General features: G+C 40.4%; 1 protein-coding gene across 3 annotated transcripts in view; it reads right to left on the reverse strand.

Moving 5' to 3' along the window:
• FRAS1 (Fraser extracellular matrix complex subunit 1) overlaps positions 1-18,251 on the reverse strand; it is a 419,525-nt gene that overhangs the window by 77,633 nt on the left and 323,641 nt on the right. For 2 of the 3 annotated variants that reach the window (XM_044766202.2, XM_014865057.3), the window contains 9 exons: positions 13,700-13,848; positions 13,351-13,513; positions 11,654-11,789; positions 7,203-7,393; positions 6,031-6,184; positions 4,289-4,552; positions 2,204-2,392; positions 645-764; positions 190-369 (listed from right to left, as the gene is read on the reverse strand). In XM_044766202.2, coding sequence (XP_044622137.2) covers positions 190-369; positions 645-764; positions 2,204-2,392; positions 4,289-4,552; positions 6,031-6,184; positions 7,203-7,393; positions 11,654-11,789; positions 13,351-13,513; positions 13,700-13,848 — 1,546 coding nt within the window. The remainder of the gene's footprint in view (positions 1-189; positions 370-644; positions 765-2,203; positions 2,393-4,288; positions 4,553-6,030; positions 6,185-7,202; positions 7,394-11,653; positions 11,790-13,350; positions 13,514-13,699; positions 13,849-18,251) is intronic. The other variant, XM_044766201.2, reaches the window with a different exon arrangement.

Raw genomic sequence — 18,251 nt, forward strand, 5'->3', positions numbered from 1 at the left:
AAGTGATTATTCAGCATCTACCGTATGTTAGGTATAATGCAAGGCAGTATATAGTGATCAAAATATGATGCAGAAACTAAATACCAATAAAGGCAGATTCTAGGTTTATGTGCACACATGAAGCGGCTGCCCCCAACATTTACTAAATCCCAACTTTCGGTTTGATGAAGCAAGAGATGACAGTCTTACCCGGTGATGCTGCAAGTTCCAGGTGGCCCAGCTGGGGCTGTCTGGTGATTCTGTAGATCAATTCTGCAGGCTCACTCTCCTGGTCAGTGGCAGAGAGCTGCAGAGTAGTGATTTTCTTCACTGAGTTTTCATCTAAGACCAGCCCTTTATTGGTGGTGATGACTGGTGGGGATTTGTCTTCTGAAAATATCAGAAATAGTGATGCGAATGGGATCTTTTCAGCCTCCTCTCTTCAATTCTAGACCTGACACCCAGGGGTAAGATCAGAAGAGTTCTTAGGCCTGTATCTCAGAGGGTGCTCCAGGGAGCCAGAGCTCGGCACAACAGAGGGTATATAATTTCCAGATTTTCATTCCAGCTGGGTAAAGGAAAGGCTCTAGCCTCAAGGTGAGCACAGTGTAGACCACATAAGCTCAGAACTGCTGGTTATTTTCAGAAACCCAATGCCCCCTTACCCAAAACACTGATGGAAAATGACTGGTCAGTCAATTTGTTGCCTTCTTCATCAACCACATCAAATTTAAAAGCAAAATTCCCTCCAGATTCTCCTTTTCCATGACTGTATTCTACTTTGCCTGTAAAAATGACAAAAAAAAAAAAAAAAATCAAGATTTGCTATCAGTGCTTTCTGCCCTTACTTCTGAAGTGTGAGGTGGAAATCTGATTGGTATTCACACCAATGAATCAGTTAATACCTTCCTCATGTTGACAGTGCTTTTGACATTTTAATCTAAAGTTTCATTTCCTCCCTTTCCTCTCCCACTATTGAGTTCATCATAATCAAAGACCCCTCATAATAAAATCATCCCAGGGAGCACTGCTCATGGTTAAGGCTCAGCTTTTGTGCAGGATTCTACGGAATAACTAGATTAGCAAAACTGCCCACATGGAAAATGTGCACTGACTGCACCCAAAGCATTGGTGTGATCCTGTAATATATCCACGTCACAGGCCAAGAGGACACAGAGCTTTGGCCTACATTCTCCCAGAATTCATCACTCCCATTTCCCCATACAGCCTTAAATCATTTGTGGAATGTGAAATATAATCAACCAACAAATAAATAGATAAACAAAATACAAAAACTCTACACTTCTGTCCAAAGGATTCAAGGGGAGCAGTGCAATGTATTAACATCTTTGTTAACCCACAGCATCACTTCCAGGTGTCTATCAATGAAATATAACCAAACATCTGGGAAGAGGTACTTGGTCTCATCTTTTAAAAAGAGACAATCAGGCAAAGAATAATTAAGGAATTACTGTCCCTTTGCCTATTCCATCCCTTTCACTAAAGTACAGACAGGTCCAATGAGAATTCAGCTGCTACCAATTTTAGGTGTTATGCATGGACAGGACCCTTATTTCTGCTCCTTGGGGGCATGTTTCCACCTCTAACTGGATTTGCACATCATCACATGACACTGGATTACTTTTTCCCCCATATGTAACTCCCTCCCCGCCTTTTATTTTTACCACTGAAAGCATCATACAGTAACTATGTAGCATTTAACATTTATGCTTTTCTATTACATCAGCATTTCCTGGAGGAGGGATGAGCTATGTAATCTCCCCCAGGCAGCTCCGATTTATGCCCTTCCATTTTGCTTAGTTCATTAACTTGTACTCTTTGGGGAGCTGAAAAGAGATATAAATTGTTCACCAACGGCAGACATAATTTTCACCTTAATCCATCCCAATTCACTTCTTTTTCCTTTCTCTCTCACACACACTTTTCAGCATCATAGCAAGTCAAAATGATTTTTTCCCTCCATAACAGCCCCAAATTTCATCATTGCTATGTCAAAGCATGGGTAGATTTTAGCAAAGACGGATAGTTTTTTAAAAACAAAAAATTGTGGAGACAAGAAAGAATAAATGAAGCTCTAACACAGCTCTTATTCAAAACAAAGAGTTCACAGTTTACGGCCATAGGCTACCAGGCATTTAACTCCCATTTTACTACTGTGGGTGGTGTCCGTGGAAGTCTGGGTAGCACAAGAGAACTGGCTGACCTTGGCTAATGTCAGCCTGGGTGAAACTTCGGATGGGGCCTTGAACGGAGATTCGCTCCAGACTGTCATGCTTTACCATCTGCAGGCGCCCGGCACCAGGATCCTCCTTCATGATGTACATCACCAGACCATCATCTGAGTCAGTATCTATCACTTTCAAGTGCTGTTCTGTGATGCGTGCTATAGACCCTGGAAGAGAATGGGAGAGAATAGTTCATTCCCCATCACTTCCTTTGAATAGGATGTCAAATGATTTTAGGAGACTGGAAGCTAACAAATGATTTTAGGAGACTGAAAGCTAAATTATCACACATTCCCTGGGTCTAAGCAAGTACCAGGTGCTTCACCTTCTGCTTCCCGTTGAACAAATTTTAATTTCTCCAAGCGAAATAGACCCAACTTCCCAATTTGCTAGTCATCCCTTGGGTTTAGATCTGAGCTCTTTTCTCTTCTGATCCACTTTCATTCTCTCCTTATGCTTGCTTCCCTCCCGTGACCTATCATTAGTACCTAGACCTATCTAATAACTCCTAGTTCTGTGATGTAAATAACTCCTAGATCTATGATGAATCCTGCTTGGACTTAATTTACTGCCTTGAGGATCACCAAATCATAAAAAAAAGCTTCATATAAACTCACAAATGTATCTGGTTGCCATCTCAGACCAAACAGGCAAAATCAATGTTGCTTAAGACAGGGGATGTGGTGAGGATTACAGAGCATGGAGACCTGAGTGCTGGACCCTGTAAGGCCACACAGATGTTGGGGTAGAGGCAAAGTACTAGCTACTGGCAAACACCTCTTCTCAGGGCCTTGTCTCGTGCTTACCAGCCATTTTCTCATATCAAAAATAGTAAATTCTGGTAAAGTAGATCTCAGTCATCCATGTGTAATACATCCTGGTATTTGGAGTGGCAATTCACTACCGGCCCTGAGCGTCCCTGTTCCTGCTGGACAACGTCAACAGTGCAAAGCCCCCTAAGCACTCCTTCCCTGGACCACTCTCAGCGAACAACCTTGAGGGAAGAGGTGATGTCTTCCTCTGGAACAAAGATCAGGCTTGCTTATTGCTGATTATAACACAGAGAGCTCCCCAAGCTCAGTGTTCCTCTTCTGTAATGCATCCCACTGCATATGAAGGCATCCATCTGGGCCGTCTGCATCACCCCCATGAGACTTGGAGGGCAGAGGGAACCAGTGCAAACTTGGGGACGGCAATGCTGCCTGCTATGCTGTGAGTAACAAAGTACTTTGTCTCTGACGGAAGAATCTCCTGTCTTGTACCAGCACCCATGAAACAGTAACAGACTAACCTATAAGCTTGTAAATAGGGTAAAAGTAAACCCCAGACCTAATACCTGGGACTTTTAGGAATATCCAAATTTTAAAATACCACTATACCAAATTTTTTTCACCACAAAATATGTGTGAAACTAAGAACAGACAAACAAACAGAACCCCAGTGCGATGTGGATGCTCTGTGGGCAAAACGCCCACTCCCTAATTACTAACTCTGTACTGCAAAGTGACTTCAAGATTGACACTTGTCACAGGCCCTACAGTGTTGCTTACACATAGGCAAAACTGTGAGTGTTAGACCCTAGAATACCATATCTAATGATTCTCAATTATTTGCATAATCTCTTTCAGTGCATGATGGCTTCTCAATGGTCCCTCCATGCCTTTTTTTAAAATAGAAGTACCTTGAAAATTGTGCTCAATTTCTTTTTTCTTTGTTTCTGTAGGGTTGGTTGCGCAGCGGCAATGTTCTAAGAAACCTAGACCAATAAGTAACTGGATAAATTAAGATTTTTGAGGACCCTGGAACTACTATAAACTCTTCCTAATCTTTTCTCAAATTCACAGTCACAGGCATCTGGTCCAAAGAATTTCAGAGATTCACATTTGTCACTCACAACTCTTAGTGTCCCTAAAACAACAGTCCTCTCCAACTCTAGTCTCCTCGGGCTCCGAACATTTAGTTTAAGACCCTCCCACAGAGTTAACGTGGAAATAAGTACTGCACACTGACAAAGAAGACTAGGATAGGAGAACCATGGCTACTCTCCTCCATTCCCGTGGTACCTGTGGAGAGCTGGAGGCCTCGGTTTACAGCCAAGTTGGGGGTGTCACCTGTAGGTAGCTCTATGTATATCTCCATCCTCCCTGTGCCCATGTGGAGGCCATCAGTGAGGGAGAATTGGAACTCATCCACTGCCACACCAGTACCACCAGGCATGTACCCGACCAGCCCAGCCAGGATGTCTTGGTAGGTGAAGGAGGAGCCCTGGGCTAAAACCCTCCCGTTCTCCAGAGGCTCAGAAGCAGTTTGCCTTTGAAGTAAATGGCCTGAGGAAGGAAGCAAAGAAAAACAAAGAAACAGTGGTAGAACATATATGGCACCAAAACTTTGTCTGATTTTGTCAACTAGTATGAGCCTGGGTAGAATTTCAAGCACCTCAGAGGCTCTTGGTGACACACACATATAAATGTCTAACAACTTAGCATGTTATCTATAAGCACAGGATTCTGCCCTGTGGCTTCATCTACAAATAAAGAAGATAAAGTCCCACTTTTCCTACTTAAAAATCTCTTAAGGATAAATAGATGGATGTGGTAATGTAGAGGCTTAGAAATCGAACTTCTCTTCATGAATTCACACTCACTTCATTATCTAAACCTTATTTTTCCCTTCTGCATAGTGAAAATAGGGAGCTGGGCTGGTGGCATAGTGGTTAAGTTCATGCACTCCGCTTTGGCGGTGCAGGGTTCGTGGGTTTGGATACCAGGTGTGGACATACACACCACTCATCAAGCCACGCTGTGGCAGTGTTCCACATACAAAATAGAGGAAGACTGACACAGATGTTAGCCAAGGACAATCTTCCTCAAGTAAAAAGAGTAAGGCTGGCAACAGATGTTACCTCAGGGCCAATCATCCTCATACAAAAAAAAACTAAAAAAAGTGAAAATAGCATTCTTCACTTGTTGCCTTCCTCCTAGGGCATCTGGGATGGGAGATGGGAATATGCTTTAAATTGCTTCTAAATTCAGAAAGACACTAAGCATCTTTGAGTTGAAGCATATTTTTCTGTTTTCAAGGGTCACGTGTATCACAATGGGATAGTTAAAGTGCTTCATTAAAGAAAGCGAAAGTGAATGAAGGCAAGGTAACATGCACTGACCAACAGCCTCTTCTATTAACCCTCCAGCAACAGGAACAACTTTATCTTTAAAAGACCAATGGGCATTACAACGGAGTAAGACACCACTTGGGAGGCGAAAGTTCCAGAGCTTTAGCTAATACCAGAGGGATGGCATTTAGAAAAGAAGTAGGTAGGTTTCCATTGGTGGTTTTTAGCTCTGGCTTAATAAGCAAAAGTGCTTTCTTTGCAAAAGGAACAAGCTCATATAGGAGTTTAGCACACCTCTAACCTGAAGTGAACACCTTTTGCAATTACTAAAAAGGCTGTGACTCTGTTCCTTGCATGAGATGGCCCAGGGTTATCAAGCAATGATGCCTGCTCCTGAGAAGAGGATGGGCTGACTCTGAAACCTATTTTGCCTGAGGTTACATAAGAAAGCAAGAAAACAGCTGAAATTGAATTTCAGAGACACCAATTACCCAGGATTCAGGCTTTTAGAGCAACTGGCATCTACTGTGACCTCAAAGAATATTAGCTAGCTGTGAATTTGATTATACTTTGATGCAAAGAATAGACAATATACAGGCAAAGCAGAGGAATAATCAACTGAAATCTATGTGTTTATTCTAATAACCCATTGGGCACCTCAATTAAGAAGCTTTCATAGCAGTTGTGTCCTACCGTGGTCAGGCTTTTTCGTCAGGACAAAAATCAGCTCATTATCTGGAGTGTCCAGGTCTCGCAGGCTCAGAGAAGCGTTGCTGATCACCACTCCTGAGCTGAGCCGCACTCTGAGGGGCTGCAAGGTCATCTTGGGAGGTTCATCGTTCTTCCTCTGATTAAAGCACAAAATACTAAGTCTCATACAGATATTGGTTTAAGAAGAAAGAAAATGCACATTATTCAGAGAAAGTAACATTCTCGCAGCAACTTTCACTATTGAAATAGCATTTACTGTGTCACCGTCTTTAATTCCCAATCAATACGACTAGTTTGAAAGGACAGCAAGTCATATAAACAAAACGTCCCCTTGAAGAGAAGCTGATGGACATTCTACAGAAATCTTTTCAGATGTCTTCACTGGTACAATGATCATATTTTTCCAGACCAAAATAGGAACATGTGGTTAGACAAGTACAAGTATATCCTGGGGATAAAAGGGCACATTATTTGAAATCTGAACTGTTGTAGAAAACCTGAAATATATCACAGTACCTATAGAAGGACACCATGAAGTGTGGGTTTGTAAAGCTGTCTCCCTCGTCCCCCACGCCAGACCCCCTCCACCACTGTCCCTGAAGGGTGCCAAGTGTACCATATGTTTTATTTTCCCAAGGTAGAGGGCATTCCATTTGGAGTTTTCTCTTTTATCTCACTCTCTCCCCGGAGTGGTAGGGTAAGCCTATGCAGTTGCTCAAATGAGAATAAATACAGCATCAAGGAACACTTTTCTTGGATGTTACAATGTAATGAATAAATGCTTTAAAAATATAAGAAAAGGCAAGTATGCATATAGAACCACATACAATCATTTCAGGGAAAAATAGGCATATGTTAGTTTTCATCTAAATATGAGACTGGCATCTGAATATGAGTCTGATCCTCACAAACTGTTTTCATACAGAATGAACAGATCTTACCTTGAAATGGAAATTCACATTTCTAAGTCACACCATCCCCAAATGCCAGCCTTAATCCTACAAGTTTCCTGAAGGTTGGGGCTATATTTTTTAATTGACCTGTAAAATTGAAAGCCAAATCCCATCTTCTTTGCTTTTGAGTTCATATAAAGCTACCTACTGGTGGCATATTGTGGTCAAAGGCCCAATTTTTCCAACTTCCAAAGTCTTTACCTCGATAGTGATGTTGATGCTGTGGATTTCTGAACGACTGTTTCCGTCACTTACATAAAAGCTAAAAATATCATGGGTTGGCTCAATGCTTTCATGAACACTCTGAAAGTAGTAAATGTAGTTTTCCAGGACATCTTGAATAGGGAATGATGCCTCTAGATCACTGGTCATTCCAGGGCCAAAACGATCACCTGCATCAACATCAAGAGAGGACTTTTACCAATTTATCAATTCCTGCTTACTAGGCTGACCTAGAAAACATGACAGCATTATCGACAAAAGAGGAAAATATGCTTGAGGATAAAGGTAGAAGCATGGAAAGAACAGAGACCAGGAATTCAAAGACTTGGAGTCAGATCTCAGTTTCCCCACTGACCATTTCTCATGTGGAAATGGATATACCTGTCCTGTTCTTTCCATGAGGCATCAAGTGAGATAATAGGCATGAAAGCTCTCAGAATTTTATTATTTTATATAGCACAGAATCACTGGCTGTTTTGTTAGAAATCTTTGATAATATAAGCCCTGAGGCAAGTAATGACACAATAGCAAAGATTCTACTTTAAGCTTCAGCCAATTTCAAAACCACTCTACCTGGCATATTCTGCAAGAGGAATCCTCTTTCTCTGCATTAGAAAAGGTTAACTGTATACCTTTTTAACTAAGAAACATCTCCCTAAGCCTGATTTCATTTGACCTCTCAGTTCCTTAAGGGAAGGTCTGCATGGGTCAATGCTCAGACCCTGGGATGGTACACCAGGGCTACTGTGATGCTCAGGGACCATCCAGAGCTCAGGTGCCATTCAGGTACTGAGATGCCCAAGTACCATTCAGAGCCCCTTAGAAAGTGTTGGCTCTGGTTAACTCTTCTTCTACTCCCAACCCCAAACACCATAAAAGGCCAAGGGGAAGAGTAAGCAATGTCTAAATGATGGATGACTTGTCTCTTACCTGGCTCTAGTCTGAGTCTCTCTAATTGATTGATTTTACATTGTTACCACAATTTTCTTCTAGAGAAAGGAGGAAAAAGAAACCCCTGTGGCTTCAAACATTCCCTGGATATATCTAAACAAAGAAAAGTGCAGACAGACAATCTGAAAGCAACAAGCCTTTCTCTTTTTCTCTCCCATGGTCCTTTGTAAAGATTAGATCGTAAATTAAAGGGCTATTGACTTCCTGAATTGTAGACAGTGTCATTTTTTGTTAACTCCCAACAGAAAGATTAGGAATGAAAAAGTTTTATTTATAATTTGTTTGAAATAAGAACTCAAGACAAATATTTTTTCTTCAATGCCATTTTCATAAATTTTACCCTGCGATTTTATTCTTCTTGATACCAGAAGCATAGAGAGGTCTAAGTGACCAGTGACCCAATAATCTCCAAGATGGTTCAGGGTTTCCAGAAGGAACTGGTAAAATTCCTTCAAATTTTTATTTTCTCTTTCCATTGATCCCTATAAATATGAGAACTGTGGCTTCTTTATTTGGGTCAAAAATAGATTAAGTAAAGTAAATGATGCCTAAAAACATACTCAAAGAGAATAATGACATTTTCTGTCCCTGGAAAACAAGCTATTCAATAAATGAATCTGTCACTGAAGCTTTAAGCACCAATCCTTCCAATTTTTAAAACTGCACCTTCTGTTTTTTCATGGAAATCATTATTATTTATGTGCTTCCTTGCCTTCCTAAACAGAATACACTATGTGCAAATTAAATAGTTCTGGATGCATGCAGACTATCATTATGAACGTCGATTACTCCATCACAGTGATGGCCTAGAGGTAACCCAGGTGGGTCCTGTCCTGCTTGTGCTGGTCTCAAAGAGTGCAGGTTCCATGCTGTTAGATTTTAGACCTGACAATATAATTATTCTGTTTCTTCCTGTCTTCCTGGTAAGAAGTTAAAGCTACTTCTTCTAATGAGTTTTTAAAAAGATGTTCTTCTGGAAGATATACGGATGGCCAATAGACACATGAAAAGACGCTCATCATCACTAATCATCAGGGAAATGCAAATCCTCAAAACTACACTAAGGTATCACCTTATACCTGTTAGAATGGAAAAAATATCCAAAACCAAAAGTGACAAATGTTGGAGAGGATGTGGAGAAAAGGGAACCCTCATACACTGTTGGTGGGAATGAAAACTGGTGTAGCCACTATGGAAAACAGTATGGAGATTCCTCAAAAAGTTAAAAACAGAAATACCTTATGACTCAGCCATCCCACTACTGGGTATCTATCCCAAGAACCTGAAATCAGCAATTCCAGAAGTCCCATGCACCCCTATGTTCATTGCAGCATTATTCACAATAGCCAAGTCATGGAACCAACCTAAGTGCCCAGCAACTGATGAGTGGATAAAGAAGATGTGGTATATACATACAATGGAATACTACTCAGCCATAAAAAAGGACAAAGTTGTCCCATTCACAACAACATAGATAGACCTTGAGGGTATTCTGTTGAGTGAAATAAGCCAGACAGAGAAAGACGAATTCTGTATGACTCCACTCATAGGTGGTAGTTAACATATAGACAAAGAGAACTGATCGGTGGTTACCAGGGGAAAAGAGGGGTGAGGGGAGGGCACTAGGGGTGAAGTGGTGTACCTACAACATGACTAATAATGATGTACAACTGTAATTTCACAAGGTTGTTAACTATCATAATCTTAATAAAAAAAAAGTTAAAAAAAAAAGATGTTTTTCTGCTCAGCTGGATTCTGAATCTAGGTAGCCAGTTTTATGTAAATAAAATAGACTCGGTTCTGAACACCCATGGAGCAAAGGGTGGGGTCCTTAAATGATGTGCCTTGGGACAGTTATTTGCCCCCCCGAATGTCTTTTCCTTACTTCCAGGTTTGTACCAGTGTAAAGCAGCTGTTCTCCAAGTGTGGTCCTTGGACCAGCAGCAATGGCATCACCTGTGAGCAGGTGAGAAATTCAACCTCACCGATCTCCTCAAACAGGAACTCTGGGGTTGCTGCCTGGGAAACTGTTTTCACACACCCTCCAGGTGAGTCTTATGCACATTAAAGTTTGAGGACCACTTTTTAGAGAGGCTGAGGCTTACCAAGAATTTGACTTTCAGACCAGCAAAAGATTCTGCATGCATTCCAAGTTGACGTAAACCATGTCAGGAAGGCTTAATAAGAAACCACCTGGAGGGAAGAGACGGCCAGGGGCAACCATCCTTTCACGGTTTCTGACCTTTGCTCACGCTCTTCCCTCTGCACGAAATGCTGTTTTCCCTCTGTCCACAGGAACTCCCACTAACTCTTCAAGTTCCAACTCACGTCACCTCCTCAGACTTTCCTAACTTCCCAGGAAAAAGTAACCATTTTGTCCTACATGCTCTCTCAGCGCGTTGCTCCGTTCCTTGCCCCAGCATTTCACTTATTATAACCTATCAGTTTCACCATTTGTTTCCCAGTCATGACAGGAGCTGTGTCCTATTTATCTTTACATCCCTTGTATCTAGCCCAAGCATTTGTGGAAATAAATCTAATTCAGCAATAAACAAATCTAAGCGCACACCCTGAAAGGCAAGATGGGGGAAAAGACTGAAGGTTTTCTATAGGAAAACACGACCACTGCTAAATGAGTTTCTGGTAACCAGGCTCAACTCCCAGGCATCATGCTGGCCACAGACACCTTCAGTCAGTGTCCTCTCTGTGGGAGCTGCTAGCTGCACACCAATTAGAGCCAAACGCTGGCACTCAGGCATCTCATTGCAGAGGCAGCAGCACAGTAACCTGCCAGGAGCTGTCTGAACTGTCAGTCACTGGGTCTCAGGGGGCTGTGGCTGGTACACGCCTTCTCGTCTCTGCTTCTCTGTGATAATCACCAAGGGCAGTGAGTCCAGGGCAGATGGTGGAGGGAGGGGGATGTTTAGTAGAGGGTCACAGATACACAACCACACGTTTCAATTCATGTCGTCTCCTTAGAAGGAGCTGAGACATAAGCTATGGTTCAGCTAAACGATAGCTGCCTCACAATAAAAAGACAGGCATTTTTATTTCCTTGACACTCAACTCTGAGTGTAGTCCACAAGCCCCTCCATCCCCATTGCCAGCACTCCAAATCCCCTTACATGGCTCTATTTTTTTCCATAGCACTGATTTACCTCCTAACGTCTTACACTGTTTTGTTATTTACTAGGTTTCTTATCTGTCTCCCCCACTGGGATCTAAGGCACCATGAAGATAGGGGTTTGTCTACTTTGTTTACTGATATATCCCCAGTGCTTAAAAAAGTGCCTGGCACACAGAAAATGCTCAGGAAATTTTTGTTGAGTGCATGGAAGCTTCCTTCCTTCCACTTCTTTGCAATGGTTCCATTCCTCTTTAGTTCTCCATCTCCAGGTTTAATTGAAGGCAGTTACCCCCCTCCACCTTCTCTTCTTTCCAGGTCCAGAACAATTCTACAGCAAAGCTCCTGCTGGTACCTGTTCCTGTGTTCTCAATGCAGCCGTACTTGGGCAGAGCACTTAGTTTAATGACAGCATCTCCCTGAAGATTGTCATGATCATCAGCAGCAAAGAAATGGTGAAATGAGAGTGGGGCTCTCCCTCCCTCATCAACCTAAGAGAGAAAAGATAGTAGAGAGTCCTTGGGCGGTTGCATAAAACTGCAATAAAAAGAACTGGGTTGAAAAGTGCTGCCTGGGGTGACCTTCCAGCACCAATTCCACTTCTTTGAGGAGGCAGATCCTCTACAGACGAGATGAGGAATGTGCACGCGGCTGAAGCCAGGCAATCTTTCAGCGCCTCTCAAAGCTACGCTCAGACACGATGACTTCGTGTCTCCCTTCAAAGTTGTGCTTCCTTCAATGATGGATCTGGTTATAAAGCAGCTCTGGCCCATTCTAATCACCCACCTCGGCAGAGCTGTATGACAGGATGGCTGCCTTCCTTCCACATCAACATTCAAAAGCCTGCAGCTACAGAATGATGCATGCAGCCCTCCCTCAGAGATGTGAGGGTAAAGCTGTCCTACAGGTGTTCCCACCAGGAATAAAAGTCCCGTTTATTCCCTTATGGTATATGTTTATAGATATGCAGGGAGAAAGGGCTCGCCATACCTGTGAGCTAGTGTTTATCTTAATGTCAAGGGGGAAATAAATCAGTATAAGTAGTTGCTCAAACTAACTTTTTCCTTTGGAGCCCTGTTTTGTATGCTAACTCTGCCCCCTGAGCCTGGTGTTTTTTGCTAGCCTGCCAGATATGACCAAGCCATTTCACTCTGAACAACTCTTAGCTAAATGTGGGAAGGTCTACAAGTTACAAAGTGGGAGGTCATCCTGACTCTGGGAATGGGGAAGGCCTAAGTGGCTTCCCCAGTGTGTGGACATGGAAAGATGGGTGGGATATCAGAACCATTTGGAAACAACTCAGTTTTATGAATTTTCAGTTGCTCAACAAAACCAGAAAACTCCTGAGTTTTTGGCATTACGGTGTGTACATGGAGCAGGATAAGGAAAGTGAATTAGCTCTTACGGAATCCCTACCATGTGCCAGGATCACAGTGGGGTTTAAAAATTCTATTTTATTAGTCATCAGAGCAATACTCTACGTCACAGGAATAGCAATATTTTGAAGATGAGGAAATTGAGGCTAAGATTACATAATTGGTCCAAGGCCACTTAGCTAGTAGGTAACAGAACTGGCACTTGAACTCAGGTCTGGGTAACTTCATGATCAGGATACTTTATATACCCCACCCCGGCCCAGGAACTGTCAATATTGTTTACAGTGATAAGTATTGACTTGATTTAAGGAGTGACTTGGAGACACTCTCCATATCCCCATATTTGAGTTGCTGCAAACATTAGATTGTAAACTCCTCAAAGGTATCTTTAATTTCTAATTTTATTCCCACTACCATACACATCTAGCATTTATGTCTAACATATAAATATTTATTGACTAAGGAAATAATATGGATATAATGATTTGCTCTTCAGCATATAATTATCTTCATACTTTTTGAAAAACCCATGATTGAAAACTACGCATATCTTGATACTAGTGCCTAGATACTTTGGGGAAGAACTTGGCAACCAATTTAGGTAGAACTCTTTATTTACATTGTCACAGATTTCCAGCTCTCTACAGCACTGTTTATTGATCTTAGAATTGTTTACCGTGATAAGGTCAGCAAAAGCAATGACTGGAGGTGGATTCTCAAGAGGAGTGATCATGATGGTAAACATCTGATTGTCCAGATGGTTATGGTCCATATCAGAGACAGAGAAATGGAAGCTGTCAGTAACCAGATGACTGCTGGTCTCAAACACAGCCAAGTACCTATAGAGGCCAAGAGAAGAACCAAATGAATGAGCTGCACTGACAAGTCAGGTAAGATGACTGCATCTTTGTTTAAAAGTGGGACCAGAAGCAACATAATCTTTCAGGGGAACTACTGGTTAGTTGCTTAAATATTTTAATACAATTTTGAAAAATTCTGTCAAGTAATACAAAGTGGCTATATACCTAATTTTCTTGTTGTTGATGTCTTCCATCGTGAAATTGGAAACCTCTGAGAGTTCTTCCACCTCAGGTCCTGAGGTTCTTAAGAGAGCACCATACATGGGCAGAGAACTTAACTGAATCCAGATCTCTGGGTCCGGAGATGAATCATCCTAATCAGGCAAGCATGAAGCAAGACATGAATGCATATTTGCAGGAATAAATACTTCCAGTAGTGAAAGATCACGAGTGCTTCCTTCTCTGCTAATTGGAAAAGTCTCTTTCGCTCTGTGATCAAGCAACAACATTTCAAACTGCATGAAAATCCCAGTATTTATTTATCCTCAAATGCCTCTTTGATAATGTCTTCTTTCAAAAGTAGCTCAAATAATAGTGGGAAACACACTTTAAGTATGGGACATAAAACAAAGAGATGTCTTAGTGTTACTACAAGAGCCGCACAAGGCTTTGATTTTGTTATAAGCATCTAGTGAAGAATAAGACATGGTCAGAGATATAAGCCATCTTCCTATAAACACAATTGTAGGCTTCTTCTAGAGTTTCTAAGGATGGTTTCCTTTTTAGAAACAGGTAAAACTCCATTACAACATATAAAACAATGATAAAGAAAATTCTGTGAAACAGAAAGAATGGAAGTTATTTAGCTTAGCTAATGGCTCACTTTAAGTCATATTCAACATGATAAAACTTGAGTTTAACAGAAGAATTTGGGGAATCTTACAGATTTCATTCTATCAGGACTGAACCTTTGGATGCTCAACCCCCAAGATGCCCAGTCTCAACATAGACCACTTCCCTTTCCTTCTGCATTGTTTATTGACAAATAAAATAGGCTTTCTGGGGCCGGCCCCATGGCTGAGTGGTTAAGTTCGCACACTCCACTTTGGCAGCCCATGGTTTTGCTCATTTGGATCCTGGGCGCATGCATGGCACCGCTCATCAGGCCATGCTGAGGCGGTGTCCCACATAGCACAGCCAGAGGCACTCACAACTAGAATATACAACTGTGTACTGGGGGGCTTTGGGGAGAAAAAGAAGAAGAAAAAAAAGAAGATTTGCAACAGTTGTTAGCTAGGGTGCCAATCTTTAAAAAAAAAAATCGGCTTTCTATGTTTCTACGTGGACAATAATTAAATGTCTTAATGAACAATTTCCTCTTTCTTCAAGGATATTTTTGGAAATATCTGGGAGGCAGGCAACATCTTCTTGGAAAGTTTCCCTGAGTCATTCATCTTTTAGAGCAGTTGGCTGTGAACATGGCGGCCCTTTACACTTTACCACAGCAACAATGAAAATGAATATTGCATGGCTAAGTGCACTTTCAAACGCAAATTTTCATGACTCTGTTGTACAGTTAGTTGACGTATAGGATCAGGAATGTGAGCATGGATACCTGGTGATCTGGGCCAGCAGGTTTTAGTCAGTTCTCAATTCTATCCCCCGGGGCCTTTTTAAGTTGGTAGTTCAGAGCCTCAGTACAAGATCACAGAATTTTCTGTATTTCCTCACATCACTTGACACCAGCAAGGAAGGAAATTCAAATTCATCGAAGCTGCAAAACTTCAGAAAATTTCCTCTAAATTTATAATTTAAAAGTTTCTCTGTTTTTCCACATGAGTTGTCAAATACAATATGTTGGCTTCCAAAAGACTACTTCCTAACATTACTGTGAGTATCCTCTGAGAGAGAATTTTAAAAAGACTGCTGAGAGTTCTAAAGTATTGTTTTCTGAGATGGTGATAAACTACAAGGACAGAACTCCTGGCTCTTGATTAGAATGAATAGCTTTGAAATTCCACATTGGCAAATTTGGCAAAGAAATGCTTATTTCATGTCAGGCATATCTATTATAATGTTTCAAATCTTAAATAACTGCTCAGTTTGAAAAAGTGTGAAATCAGCTAGATTTTCTTTTTTTCTAAAAATGCTGTCAAAATTTAAAGAAAATTACTCTTTTGGGATATCCAAGATAGTGTGGGTGGAAAAAATTCCTAATATAGAGCTTGTTCTCATGTAATTTTCCTACTCAAAGACCTTCTTATCCCTTTTGTATTAATTCATTTTTTCACTTTCTTTTTATTATTTACACATCTATTGACCCACCATTCAACACCAGGATTAGAACTTTGATAATTACTATGTACCTACGTGCTCCTCCTTCATCCTGGCTTGGGCTTATAATCACCCTGGATCTTGTCTCTCATTTCCTTGAATTCTTGATATAGTTTGATATATTACACAGAGTATTTTTAGTTTAGTTTTTTTTTTTTTTGCTTAGGAAAAGGGAGTTAGACTTTCCTCTTCTGGGATTTATTTTTCTTTTTACTCAATAGCGGACTGCTAAGATCCATGAGTATTGCTTTGTGCAGCTATAGTCCATCTGTTTTGAGTATTCTCTAATATTCCATAGAATAAGTATATCACAAGTTGTCTGTTATCCTGTTGATGGGCATTTGGCTGGTTTCAATATATTTGCTATTACAAATAGTATTGCTATGAACATGCTTGTGTATCCTTTGGCATACATGTGAAAGCTTCTCTTGGATAGCAATCTAGGAGTGGAACCATTAGGGTACATGAAAATTCATCCTCACAAGACAATGCCAAATTCTTTCCCAAAGCGGTTGTTCCAGTTTACATGTCCATCAGCAAAGAACCCCCTTTAGAATCATTTCCTCCAAAGATTTGGTATTTTCAGACCTTTTAATTTCTGTCAAGTAAACTGTTATAAAATGCTATATAATTTGTTTTCCCAGATGACTGAAAAGGTAAATATCTCTTCTGATATTTCTTGGCCCTCTGGGTTCCTTTTCTGAAATTCTGTTAATGTCTCTTGTTCATTTCTCTACTAGGTTATCTGTTTCTTCTTGATCTGCGGATGTTCTTTATATTTTCTTTGTTATTTTTTAGTTATACGTGTTGCAAATATCTCTTTCCAATTTGTAACTTGGCTGTTTTCTGTATTTATGGTGTGTTTTGGAAAACATAAATTTAATTTTAATATACTCAAGTTGATCAATTTTTTTATAGTGAGCACTCTTTGTTTCTAGTTTAAGAACTTCTTCCCTTTCCCAATATTAAAAAATATTCACCTATATCCTACAAAGAATTGTAAAATTTTACTTCTGACATTCAAGTACTGAATTTGCCCATAATTACCATCAGTGCAGGGTGTGAGGTAGTAGTGCAAGTTTGCTTTTTTCCATATGAATAATCATTTTGTGCAGATTTATGTTTTAACTGGTTCCTCCTGATCTGACTTGCTATATGTTTTATACTACAGTCCTAGGTGTGGGTCTGTTTCTGGACTTTCTAGTACATTCTTGTGCTACATTGCCTCTATTGTGCAGGTTTGTAAGAAATCCTGCTATCTGATAGGGCAAAGCCCCTGCCCTCCTATCATTCTTTTTCAGAATTCTGCCCACTTTTTCTTCCTCATATATTGTAGAATCAACTTATCAAGATCTTTAAAAAGTACACTGGGGGTTTGATTGGAACTCAATTGAATGAAAAGATCACTTTGTGGGAGAATGGGTATCTTTTTGATATTAAATCTTCCTATTCATGAATATGGCATATCTCATCATTTATTTAGTGCTTTTTTTAAAAGTCTGTCAATGATGTGTTATAATTTTCCCTGTAGAAGTACTATCTGGTTTTCGTTAGATTTAGTCCAACAGACATGATTTTTCTAATGCTATTATAACAGGTATCATCTTTTTAGCTATATTTACCGGCTTTTTTTTGCTTATGCATAGCCATGTTATTGTTTTGTTGATCTTCTGTCTGGCCACTTGGTAAATTCTTTCATTTCTAATACTTTGTCAAGAGGTTCTTTTGGATTTTCTTTATAGTCAGTCATAGCATCAATTTTTCCTAGAAGTTACACATCTTTTGTTACATTTATTCCTAGATATGTGTTTTGTTATGTTATTACAGATGGTATCATATTTTGAATTATTTTATTTTTGGCTGGTGCATAGAATCACTATTAGGATTTTAAGATTAATCTTATATTATCCTCCCTGTATTACAGATGAGAAAACTAAGCCCTAGAGAGTTAAGCAACTTGCCAAGGGTTACTACTCTAGTAAGTGGTGAGCTTGGAGGAAAATCCATCCACGTTAACTACAAAACCCGCCCCATCCTTTCCCTACTTGTTTACTTGCAGTGCGTAGCAAACTGTGTATAGGAAACCACCATTAAGAAGCAAATTACACAGATCCCATTTTTGCCTTTTGTTTCTGCCAACATCATGTCACCCTCTTGTAGTCAATGAGACTCTAAGAACAGGCTCACCTGCTCCTATTCCTTTATATTCTGCTCCTTTTATGACCAGAGTTCTGGTGGCTTTTCCCACCTTTTTGGATAGTCACTGCAAACTCATTAACCATGCATATCTGGAAAAATTTTCCCCATGACACTAAGTACAAAATTCTTCTACAACCCCTGAGAAAGTTAGTATATAACTTAGCTAAGTCTTTAAAATATGCTATGCTTTCAGCAGGCTGGAATAGTTCTTTTGGAGTCTTTCTGCTCTACTGGGTAAATGCAT

This window comes from Equus asinus, chromosome 3 (genome assembly GCF_041296235.1).
Source record: "Equus asinus isolate D_3611 breed Donkey chromosome 3, EquAss-T2T_v2, whole genome shotgun sequence".
NCBI lineage: Eukaryota > Metazoa > Chordata > Mammalia > Perissodactyla > Equidae > Equus > Equus asinus.